The 13357-nt window shown below is 42.8% G+C and overlaps 1 protein-coding gene across 2 annotated transcripts in view; it reads left to right on the top strand.

Annotated features, from left to right (window-relative positions):
- The window catches only part of TIAM2 (TIAM Rac1 associated GEF 2), a 1049207-nt gene that overhangs the window by 984231 nt on the left and 51619 nt on the right, over positions 1-13357 (top strand). For both annotated transcript variants that reach the window (XM_063917712.1, XM_063917711.1), the window contains one exon: positions 13247-13305. In XM_063917712.1, the coding sequence (XP_063773782.1) occupies positions 13247-13305 (59 nt within the window). The remainder of the gene's footprint in view (positions 1-13246; positions 13306-13357) is intronic.

Raw genomic sequence — 13357 nt, 5'->3', positions numbered from 1 at the left:
ACACGCTCAACTCCTCAGGAACCCTCACAAAAATAGAATGTCCTGAAAAACATGTTTGTCAAGAGAAAAAGAAAGATAGAACCAAACAAATCTTATAGCAAATCCATCTTACAACGACTGGTCTTTTTGTAATCCTTTAGTACGCTCAGGTAGTAATCAACAGTGCCGCCTCTCAGTCTTCACGCAACAGATTCTCGAGTGATATTTCTGCGATCTCACTCCCTTTACGAGTTCCTTCCGGACTAACGACTTTCTTGCAATGGGAATCGTGGACCCAAGTCTCTCTCTCGGCTATTTTCACTGAAATTGTGCTGTCAACAAAACTTGATACGGTCCTTCCCACCTGTCTATTAGGCAACCTGAGCATAAGAACAATCACACAGTCTCTTGGTTCACAATCAAGACAGTTAGTATTTGGCATACCAGGAATCAACAGTTTCAAGTTATTTTGCTAAGTTCTCAAATGCTGGCTCATCTTGGTAGGGTACTGTACTGTCACCTCATTGGTGTATTTCTGATCTTGGTGCGGATCGATCATGACATGAGGTTGTCTTCCAAAAAAATAAAAAAATTCAAAGAGGGTGATTCGTTAAGTGGGGATGTGGGAGTGGTTCCGATGCTACATAACACTAGTGGCAGTATCTATGACCACAATAGTCCAGTTTCAGCTATCACTTTGTTTCTATTCCTAGGGATACCATATCTACACGTAAATTTCAGAACAATTTTCTTTGTGGTAAACACAGCAGTATTTGTAGCAGCAGGGAATGCATTTACCCAGTTTGAGAAAACAGCAGTGCACATCAATACATAGTTCAAATTCCTACCGGTTGTTAACTGTACGAAGTTGATTTGTATTACCTGAAAAGGTCCATCTGCAGGAGGAGTATGGGATGGCTCTGTTGGTACTACCTTACCACATGTTCTTCCTCATGCAAGTAAGACAGGATATTGCCTTCCTGCTTGCCTGAGAAGAGAACCCTGGTACACGCCAGTAAGCTCTTACCAATTTGCACATACCTTCTGTGCCCAAATGAGTCAGACCATGTGCCTCCTTAGCTAGGCTTGGGAGCTATGCCCTGAGGGCCACTGGCTTACCTTGTCCATCTCTCCAGAGTCCTGAGGACTCCTGACCGTATCCCTTTACCTTCCAGACCTCCTTTTCCTGTAGAGAACACAAATCTTTGCATCTCAATTTAATTGTTTTGTGTTTGCAATGTAGAGTACCATGAGCATCACTCAAAAAAAACAAAAACCTCTCTAGAGTTGGTATATATATTGGCTGACGTATCTTCTGCCAACTCGCATGCCCTGGTCAGTGAGACCAGCTCAGCATTCAGTGCTGCATGCGGTCTGCCCAAAGGCTTCAGCTTCTATAATACCTTGGTCACCTACAACAGCATATCCTGTGCATAAGTCTGTCTCTGTCTGTGGTAACTGCCGTCAGTCTAGAAAAAAAAAATCAGGTCTGCGTTCACTAACAGGCTGTCACTTATGTCTGGTCTCGTAGTAAAAGTTTGATTCAGATATTCCATACAATCATGCACATCAGTGTCCATACAAAATTTTCCTTCACCAGATCCTCCACCCTTTGTGCATTACAAGGCACATGCAGTAATATACTGGTGTCATCAGTGACCGCTAACTCGTGCTGATGAGACATACCGGGTTTGGGAAGAATTTTGAAGGACCGATACAGCATGTGGTGCATGAACTGTCAAATCATGTACCAGTACTACGTCCTAGGTATTTGACCCTTGTCCTACACAACTGCAGTTTATCCTTTGAGACCTTGTGTCCTATCTGGAAGAGATGAAACAAAAGTTTTTAGTATCCGCCAGTGAAGATACAAATGTATCGGAGCACAGTAATAATGTCATATCAATACCGATCTGCTTTTGGGCTTAAAGGACAGTAAGCAGCTATGCAAGGCCTGGGAGAAAATACTCAGGCTGTCACTGAAACTTTGGGAGAGTCGGGTCAATGTATTGTATCCCCTTTGTGAACGCAAAGATGAAGAAGAAACAGTGAAGAAAACAGAATAGAGATTGGTGACAGTAAAGTTTGTAGAGGTGGAGAGGATTTTATTAAAATGACAGCTGGATTGGGCAGTATGGGGAATTGATTGTTAACTACTTGGTCTACCCCCTTAAATCTTGTGCTTGCTGTATCACTACTGGGACTACCTCATCCATCAATCCAGTATTCTGTCCATCCTAAGTTCATAGGGAACTCAGTGTCTGCAAGATAATTTCCTCTACCTGTGATGAACATGAATCTAGAACAGTGGAATGCAACATTAGTCTTTGAGGAGTATCTAACATACCTTGTATTTCCTGAGCGGGAGTACAATATATGTATTTCACATTTCAATTTACACAACAAAATCTTTGTCGATTTAAGTTAGTCAGGGGCCACTGCTGCTAGGAGAAAAGAAAAAGGGTTTAGCATCATGGAGGCCCAATTGTAACTTCTGCAGGTTTTGTTAAAGGGTAATTTTGCACTTCTCTCATTACTTCCATTTGCCGAATTAGTGTTTACATGTGATCTTTTCCTAACAGAGAATTTTCTAGTACTGCAAAAAAAAGCTTCTAGGTCATGCAAAGTATTAATTTAATCCTTCTCATCCCGTATTAAGGGTCTGTACATGGTCCAACAAACATTTACCGAGCTTATCTAGGCAAGGGCATCCCTAGCTGCACTCATCTCGATGATCTATTTCCTAGAAATGAATACTTCTTAAGTGATAGTTAAAAAGAAGTACCCTGGGGGGTTACCCCTTCTCTGTCTGCTTTCCTACTGGGAAATACTAATGCGCGGACAGGATATTCTCCATTTGTGTTATTACTTTCCTGATTTTTTATTTTTTTATTTTTGGGTTTTACTATATATGTACCGGTTGAGTATCCCATATCCAAATATTCCGAAATACGGAATATTACAAAATACGGACTTTTTGAGTGAGATAGTGAAACCTTTGTTTTTTGATGGCTCAATGTACACAAACTTTGTTTAATACACAAAGTTATTAAAAAATATTGTATTAAATGACCTTCAGGCTGTGTGTATAAGGTGTATATGAAACATAAATGAATTGTGTGAATGTAGAAACACTTTGTTTAATGCACAAAGTTATAAAAAATATTGGCTAAAATGACCTTCAGGCTGTGTGTATAAGGTGTATATGGAACATAAATGCATTAAGTGCTTTGATTTAGGTCCCATCACCATGATATCTCATTATGGTATGTAATTATTCCAAAATACGGAAAAATCCCATATCCAAAATAACTCTGGTCCTAAGCATTTTGGATAAAGGATACTCAACCTGTACTTGAATGGCTTCATACTTATCAATTCCACTGGTCTCAGCCACTTCCCCTGCAGACTATAGCTCCTCTTTTACCTGTTGGATATTACTCCTCTGAGTGCCTGAGAAATGGCTGAAACCAGAGTTGGGTCACCATCTCCTCCTGAATAAAACTTTTGACATTCATTAGTACATATTATAGGTTACATTTATTTTTCATATTTTTATTTTCTATTGTGTGTTTTCTGTCCGTAACTGTTTCCACATCCACATATGGCGGTGGTGGTGTACCTGCTGTCTCCTTTTTTTTTTTTTTACTTCTCCCCATTGTTGCTACGAGTTCAGTCATTATGTTTTCGTTCTTATATGACTTTGGTTAAACATATTTGTTTTCATACAACCTGCAATACCTCAGGATCAAAACCACCAATCACTGGAAAATGACATTCACTCATTCATCGTAATTTTTTCCCAATCATTACAAAAAGTATCCTTCTAAGGAACCATTCTTCTTACACATGATATAACCAGCGGACCCTTTCGGCCCCTGTCCTTTATATAACCAGCAAACCCTTTCGCCCCCTGAAATTCAGCCTGAGCCATGGCTCCCAAACTCCTCTCGCGTGCACACTTAGCTCTCATTGTGGACTTTTTAAACACAAGCACTAAGTGGCCAACGCAAGACGATGGTGAAAAGTCCTCTGAGCGCTTTTCACCCGCTCCGTCTCCTCTGGACAGTACCACGGCTGTAGTTATTTTCCCGCATACCCAGTGAGGACCCTACCAGACCCCTCAGCACTGGAAGTATGAAGTATTAACAGCAATAAATTAATACCGGCCGTTTTCAGTGGAGGTTTCTTTTTGATTTCTTTCCACAGGAATTCCGCTTGGAAAATGTCACCAAGCCTTCCTATGGAGTTATACCAGGAATATTTCCTGAGAGTCAGCGAAAATTCCTTCTCTTTACACAAATCACATCTGCATATGCTAACACAGCGCATATGATGCCGCAATTCCGCGGAATTATGCAAATGGTATCACGTTGCGCCGCGTATCACATACACACACGTGCAGTCCAATCGCACAGCTTCTAGATACTTGATATCTATACGCCCTACGATCACGGAAGTCAAATTCACTAGCTGCGCTCCACAGCCGGAGCGTAACATCAAAAATCACGCTCCTCCGCACATTTTCCCTTTAAAAACACACACACTACGTGCCTCAGTACCAATAAATAAGTGAGGTCGCTAACCTCCATGCCACCAAGCCGTTGCTTACTCAGTGGATTCCGCTTTTCCGGTGCTCAATCCACTCACACTTACTTTCAACCCACACAAATTCACAATATTTTCTGTACAGAAAAGGAATCATTTTACCAATGACTGATAACATCCCCCTAGTGGTATTACACTTCAATTCAATATGACTATTGACTATAATTTAAATGCTATGATTCAGATTGGATAGCTATCTTGCAGAACCTGCAATGATATAAATATACATATTTTATATAATAATAATTATATATATATATATATATATATATGTACACACACATTTATTACACTCTATGAAACCCTCACACAGCATATATATTCATACACATATACTGAATGTAGTTTCCACAGCAGCCTAATTTGCATCTCAACAGATGTCCACATACTGTACTCCTGTTTCAGAGTAGTTGAACACGTTCATTAACATTTCAACTGTCTAGATCTTGGTACAAGCAAAGTGTCTCATTTTACACACTCCTTCCAGTTCTAAGACAAATCATGAAACACTTTCTCATTTGTGTGTATTTTTTTTTTGCATCAAGCTAAGTATTAATCTCACTATTAATCTCACTAGGCCTAATTGAAACACTATAATTGACTATGGCATGGGTTAGTTAAATTTATTGGTAGCTTTTAAATGGTGATGGATTTGTACATATTGTTTATTTGTGACAAAGGTAACAGATTGTTTAACAATGCCTTTCAGAAACAGCTGAAAGTCAGCTGTTAGCTAGGTGAGTAGGGAATGACTTTGAATTACGTTGGTTTTGATAAGACCAATGCAGATTGTGCAGCTGTAACTACATTAGACCTAAAATGGCCACTGCTCCTCCCTCCCCCCCCCAAGCCATGTGCTTGGACACAAAATGGTGTCCAAGCTATGCGGCCAAAACACAAGCACTAGCTCTATCCTTTGTCACAAATAAATCCCAAATTATACAAGCACTAGAAGTCGCCCTGATGTACAATTCCCACTGCATGGTAACAAAACTTCCACATGCTTTCTTCAGCACGAACGAAGCCTTGTTACTTCAGGCCTGTGTTAGCACTATGCGAATAGGACGCAGCATGGTAACCAAGCTATATCCGTACTATGTGAATTAGACGCATGCACCAACTTTTAAACACTCTTTAAATTTACTTAACAGATAAACAATCCAATCTGAATCAAACACAATATGGCTTATTGAACCTCGTTAGCAACAATTTAAAGAGTACACTGTAACATTTCAGGAATTGTGCATTTTTGTCTCACAGCCAACAAAGAAATCTATTGTCCCTTGATTCATATCAGCGCCTTACTCATTGCGCCAAAAATTAATGTGGTTCATCAGCATCAGATGCGACCATCCTTAGCCGGTAGATCACAGCACGTCTGTACTGTGCATCATTAAGTACGTGATATTGCAGACGTAGCCCCCAACTGAATTTCCATTATTTCAAATAACCATTTAAATACCAGCGTTAATATATACTACGGACGCAAGGCACATCTTATTACCATATACGCTAATAGTGAGCTGAACGTCGCAGCACTATGTCCCTTAAGAGAAAGCAAGTACTCACACACATGGTATACTGAGGTCCAACGCTCAGAGATATATATATGTATTTGATATTAAAAGTTATGCATACAAAATAACATATGTACATTATATCATTCAGTATAACATGTATACGCCTAGGTAAGTGGTACAGAATTACAGTTACAAAAGAAACATATACAGCCAGTATACATCACCTTAGAACATTCCTCCTTGTCTTCCTCACAGCAACTAACCTAAATATGCCTTAGAAAACTGCATATATCAAACAGTTGGAGTTAACAGGTTGTTGGTTTCGGTCTCCTTCCATTGGCCCAGGAGAGGGAGGTTTCTCATTCATTGTGTGTTATTGGTCAGTTCATATGTAAGCAATGTCCAGTTTGAAGACGCAAGTACAGGGATTAACCACTGGGATTCTGCCCACATGCTTTCTCAGAAAGTCTTTTGTTCTCATAAGGATGACTTTATATTCATACATTGGATCATAACTAATCTTTGCAATGTGCTACAATTTACCCATAGCTATCAAATTAATCCACACATTCTCCTGACCATTTTGACACTAAGAATGATATACTTAACTTGTTCCATCCCAATAATACATATATATATCTTGTTTTACACTCTATTATATAAATACAATATAATACAAGTCTGGTGCTGGACATGCTTTGTCTATGTGTAATTTATGTGTTGTATGAATATGTGTTTGTATGCATCTTTATGGCATTTCTCAGTGATTGCGCATTTTACCGTATATACACCCACCACGCTGCAACACGCACGCCATGCGACTCTATGCATGATGTACGGTAAAGAAGAATGGTGCATCCATATACGTCAATTTCATCCTTACGCCACCACGAGAAGCGCCAATCTGGGTGTGGTTTGTATTGTCTTCTTTTTCCGACTTTGACAGCGGCATGAGGGTACAGAGACGCACTGAAGTAACATCTATAATTTGCATACTATAAAATGATACAGAGCTGCTGATTGGTTAATGTGGCAACTTCCCAACTGGCTCACTTCTCCGCTCTTATCACTGCTTAGTAAATGTCCCCCTTAGTACACTGTAGTGTGCACAGTACCCAGACTGGCAATATAGGCTTAAAAGGGGACTGTCTCCATATTATACACCCAGACACGTAAAGCCAGGATAAAGAAGATCGGGAAGACTGTGCACCATTGAAGGGGCGGGGCTTCACTGTGAGCAGATCCAGCAGCTCACAGGCGCCATTTTACCCTACTGCAGCTGACAGACGCTGACTGACAGGGACACACAGCTCCTCTGGAGAGCCTCCAGATTACCTCAGCGGTACTGGGAGGTCATAGCAGGGGGGAGTGATATAATAGTGTACTAAGGGGGTCATTCCGACCCGATCGCACACTGCACTTCTTCGCAGCTGTGCGATCGGGTCGGAACTGCGCATGCACGGAGGCCGCATTGCGCAGGCACATTGTTGCCCAGCGAGAGCCGTCGCCAGGCAGCAACGCCTCTAGCGAGGAAAGTGGTCGTAGCAGCGACCGCAAGAAGATTGACAGGTGGAAGACGGATCCGGGCGGCAACTCACGGGATTGGTGAGTCCAATGCAGGCATGTCCAGGCGTTTGGAGGGCAGATGTCTGACATCCATTCCGGGACCAGCATTTCTGGATCAATCGCACTTTTTTTTGCATAGCAGGGCTGCACAAGTGTTTGCAGCCCTGCTATGCAAAAATACACTCCCCCATAGGCGGCATCTAGTTGAACGCATGGGCAGCAAAAAGTTGCTACTTGCGATCAACTCGGAATGACCCCATAGTCCCTAATCTAGGTACTTAGTCTGCGACCCAGCTAAACTGGCTTTAGCAATAAGGGTGCCGTGTTCTGGTTCTATCCTCTCGTTGTGTCTCTCAGGAAGGGCTCTTTGTGAGATAATTGTGCTTTTAAACTTTTCCTATGTGTGTGCTCTTACTCCTGCAGTATGTCAGGCAAAGAGTGTGTATCATGCAAGGCACAGTGTTCCTATTCACCAGGGGTTTCACTAATGTGTACTCAGTGTAGTGTCCCTTCTCAGGCTCCCCTAATGTAGTGTCCCTTCCCTTTTCTCCCCTAATGAAGTCCAGCCAGCATGGCTGGACTCCATTAGGGGATGATTTCTCAAAATGAGAAAGAGACACAATACTTAAGACAGTCTATGGCTGAGTTTATGCAATAGGACTCTGACCAGCGTCTCAGTCCTCTACCATTTGTCCACAAAAACGTACTTTGGCCCAGATCCTGCATTCTGACTCCGATAATGAAGGGTCAGAAATAGAGGAAGATGAGGTAGACATACAGGTAGGGGATGGTAGTGCCGCAGGGTGTAGAGGCTCTCATAGATTCTATCAGAGAAGTCCTGAATATCCTTGATAAGGTGACAGAGGAAAAAATCCTCAGCCACTTTTCCCGTATCAAAGGAACTAATACCCTGTTTGAAGAACCGTGGGTAAATCCAGATAAGAAATCCTGTTCCTGGAGCAGCCTCCCTAAAGTACACAGCTGATCGTAAGATTGAGACTACACTCAAATCTTTGTATACAGCTGCAGGGGTGGCTCAGAGACCCACTATAGCATGTGGGTGGATAACTCGAGCCATTGCTAAATGGTCTGGTAATTTAATTGAGGGGTTAGACACCTTACCTCAAGAGGAAATTGTTTTACTCCTGCAGCATATACAAGACTCTGCAAACTATATGGTGGAAACCATTAAAGAGCTAGGTTTGCTCAATGCACGCACTACAGCTATGGCAGTGTCGGCATGCAGGGGATTATGGCTACGTCAGTGGACTGCTGATGCGCATCCCAAAAAAGGTGTGGAGGGTCTGCCGTTCATAGGTGAGGACTTAATTGGCGATGAACTCGACAAGTGGATCTCACAAGCTATTGTGGGTGTAGTCCACTAATTTACATTCTGCAGTTCCGTCAGCCAGGAAGGCCTACTCTGGACCCAATTTACAGTCCTTTCGGATTGCCAAGTTTAGCAGCAAGGCCAGAGGTTCTTCTACCGCCACCAAAGGTGCTAGAAGTAAACCATGCAAACCAGTGATTGCTGGTTCACAGGAACTGAGCTCAGACTCTGCTTCCTCAAAAATTTCCGCATGACAGTGGACTGCAATGCCTGAGAGACAGGCAGATGGGGGGGGGGGGGGGGGGCGGCTACAATTCTGCAGTCACACCTGGACAAAATCTTGCTAGGATCCCTGGATCATAGACCTGATATCATAGGGCTACAGGCTGGAGTTCCAGGATCTCCCGCCTCACAGTTTCGTTAAATCAAGCTTACCAGTTTCACAAGAAGCAAGAGTAATCTTACAAGAAGCCATTCAAAAACTGTTCCAGACCCAGGTCACTATTCCAGTTCAACCTCATCTACAAAACAAGGGATACTGTTCCAGCTTGTTTGTAGTACCGAAACCAGACGGTTCGGTAAGACCGATTCTGAATCTCAAATCATTGAACCCTTATTCAAGTTCAAGATGGAGTCTCTGAGAGTGGTGATCTCAGGTCTGGAAGAGGGGGAATTCCTAGCGTCTCTGGATGTAAAAGATGCATACCTTCACTTTCCGATCTGGCCACCTTCATCAGGCTGATCTACTGTTTTGCACTGCAGGATTGTCACTACCAGTTTCAGGCTCTGCCATTTGGTCTCTCCACGGCACCGAGGGTGTTCACCAAAGTTATGACAGAGATGATGATGCTGCCTAGCAGACCGGGAGTAAACGTAATTCCTTACCTGGACAATCTTCTTATAAAGGCTGCATCCAGGGAGCAGTTGTTGGAGAACATTGGTTACTCCTGGATCATGGGTGGATTCTGAACCTACCAAAATCTCACCTAGAGCCAACGCAGAAGCTTCATTTCCTGGGAATGATACTGGACACAGAGTCTCAGAGAGTGTTCCTTACTTTGGAAAAGGCAATGGTGATCCAGTCGATGGTTTGGGCTGTCTTGAAGCAGACCCGAATCTCAGTACATCTGTGCATCTGCCTTCTGGGGAAAATGGTGGCTTCTTACGAACCTATTCAGTATGGAAGGTTTCATGTGAGGGCCTTCCAGCTGGATCTGTTGTACAAATGGTCCGGATCGCATCTTTACATGCATCAGCGGATTCGTCTGTCACCAAAAGTCAGGATCTCCCTCCTGTGGTGGCTACAAACTTCTCACCTAGTGGAGGGTCGAAGGCTCGGGATTCAGAATTAGATTCTGGTAACCACAGATGCAAGCCTCAGAGGTTGGGGTACAGTCACCCAGGGGGTGCAGTTTCAAGGAAGATGGTGAAGTCAGGAAGTCGTTCTTCCAATAAACATCCTGGAACTCAGGGCTACCTACAACGCCCTTCTGCGGGCCTCATCTCTTCTTCAGGATCAGACCATTCAAGTTCAGTCAGACAATGTGTCAGCGGTGTGTTACATCAACCGACAGGGCGGAACAAAAAGCAGGGCTGCAATGTCAGAGGTGTCAACAATTCTCCTCTGGGTGGAAAAACATGCAGTGGCATTGTCGGCAGTCTTCATTCCAGGAGTAGACAGCTGGGAAGCAGACTTCATTTGCAGACATGACCTGCACCCGGGGGAATGGGGCCTCCACCAGGAGGTGTTCCAGTGGCTGACACGTCGGTGTGGTTATCCACAAATCGACATGATGGCCTCTCGACTCAACAAGATTCTCAGGCGGTATTGTTCCAGGTCAAAGAACCCACAAGCTGTAGCGATCGATGCCCTAACAACTCCGTAGGTCTACCAGCTGGTGTACATGTTTCCTCCTATTCCTCTGATCCCAAGAGTTCTCAAAAGAATAAAAAGGAAAGTGTTCAAGCAATTCTCATTTCTCCGGACTGGCTGCGAAGGGCCTGGTATGTGTATCTTCTTGAGATGCTAATCGAAGATCTATGGCCTCTGCCTCTTCAAGAGGATCTTCTGCAACAGGGCCTGTTCCTCTATTTAAGACTTATTACAGCTATGTTTGACGGCATGGAAGTTTAACGGCTGATTCTAGCCAGGAGAGGGATTCCTAACAAGGTCATCCCAACTATGATCCAAGTCAGGAAAGGGGTAACGTCAAAACATTACCATCGTATCTGGAAGAAATATGTCTCTTGGTGTGAGAGCATACAATGGGGGTTAATTTGAGTTGATCGCTCGCTGCGCAGCGATCAGGTGAAAAAACTGCGCATGCGTATGTCCTGCAATGCACACGTGCAACGTACGGGTACAAAGCACTTTGTGGTTGTGCTCAGGTTCTAGCGAAGTTTTCCTTCGCACTGGTGGCCGCAAGAAGATTGACAGGAAGGGGACATTTGTGGGTGTCAACTGACCGTTTTCCGGGAGTGTCTGAAAAAATGCAGGATTGACTGGGCGTTCGCTTGGCGGGTGTATGATGTCAAATCCGGACACGAATAGGCTGAAGAGATTGCAAGCGCTGAGTAGGTTCAGAGCTACTCAGAAACTGCACAAACTGTTTTTGCAGAGCTCGGCTGCACATGTGTTCGCACTTCTGCTAAGCTAAAATACACTCCCCAGTGGGCGGCGGCATAGCGTTTGCACGGCTGCTAAAAACTGTTAGCGAGCAATCAACTCGAAATGACCCCCAATATTCTGCGGTGTAATTTCATCTGGGACATTTCCTGCTTTTTCTGCATTTGGGAGTTGACATGGGCCTAAGCCTAGGCTCCATAAAAGTTCAGATTTCGGCCTTGTCTATTTTCTTTCAGAAACAATTTGCTTCTATCCCTGAGGTCCAGACGTTCTTGCAAGGTGTTCATCACATTTAGGAATCAGCAAGCTTGCCGTGGAATAAGCATGCTGGATAGTGGCCCACTCTACTATGTTGGTGGATTCCTCTTAGGAGGCTGCCCTGGGTGTCTCGGCATTACAGCTCTGCCAAGCAGCTAGTTGGTCAGGTTGGAACATGTTTGCCAAGTTTTACAATTTCGATACCTTGGCCTCTGAGAACCTTGGTCAGTCAGTTCTGCCGGAACTTCAGCACTCTCCCACCCGGTTTGTGAGCTTTGATACTTCCCCATGGTACTAAATGGATTCCCAGTATCCCCTAGGACATAAGCGAAAATAGGATTTTCATTACCTACCGGTAAATCCTTTTCTCGTAGTCCGTAGGGGATACTAGGCGCCCACCCGGTGCTTAATTCTTCCTGCACGGTTACTTGTTTAACTACTGTTGTTTGGTTCAGCTGTTGCTGTCCCGGTTTTCAGGTTTGGTTAGCATGGCTATCCTTTTGTGCTTTGTGTGCCGGTTCGAAATCTCACCACTTTCCTTATCTATATACTTCTCTCAAAGTATGTCCACCTCCGCGGGCACAGTTTCTTAGACTGAGTCTGGTAGGAGGGGCATAGAGGTAGGAGCCAGCACACGTTATCAAACTTCTATAGTGCCCATGGCTCCAAGTGAACCTGTTTATACCCCATGGTACTAAATGGATTCCCAGTATCCCCTATGGACTACGAGAAAAGGATTTACCGGTAGGTAATTAAAATCATATTTATTTGTCATTGCAAAATGCAGATTGTACCACAATCCAGTTTTGTCACACATTATAGTACTATATATATTGCTATGACTCAACTTATGTCGCTAAAATCTATTGAGTTATAAACAGTTTGCAGTTTTATGAAAGTAATTTAGCACTATAACAAATGTGATATTAATATTTATGTGGTAAAATTGGTATTGTTTCATGTACAAAATAAACAGTGTTATGAAGAACATTTTGTGCTAGAGAAACTTGTTCAGTGCACCATAATTTATTATTGCTGTACAATATTTATTTTGCACAACCTAATCAAAGATGTACATTTTCTTAATCTATTAAGTGAACAAAACCATTAGCTATAATTAAAGTTTGTGTGAAAAATGGCATTGCATAACTAGATCGATAATAAAATGCTAAATATAGGCTCCCAACAGAAGACCAAGGACCCAATGTATCCTAATAAAATAGTAATCAGAAGACCAAAGGCAGCACCACAGTTACATTAAAAATGGTTTCTGATTTCATCTAGAATTATGTTCTAATGATATTTTTTTGTATATGTATAACTAAACATGACCCTTTTGTGCCTGCTTTCTTTTTGTAGTGTTTAGAAGGGCAATCATCTTGGTACACAAAGAAAACTTCAAGCTGAAAAAGAAAACAGTAAGTACTAACTTGAAGAGGTCGGTTGGATACACAGCAAATAATTCATATT

The sequence above is a fragment of the Pseudophryne corroboree genome, chromosome 4 (genome assembly GCF_028390025.1).
Source record: "Pseudophryne corroboree isolate aPseCor3 chromosome 4, aPseCor3.hap2, whole genome shotgun sequence".
NCBI lineage: Eukaryota > Metazoa > Chordata > Amphibia > Anura > Myobatrachidae > Pseudophryne > Pseudophryne corroboree.
The sequence above is the reverse complement of the archived record's forward strand: the minus strand, read 5'-3'. Positions and strand labels throughout refer to the sequence as shown.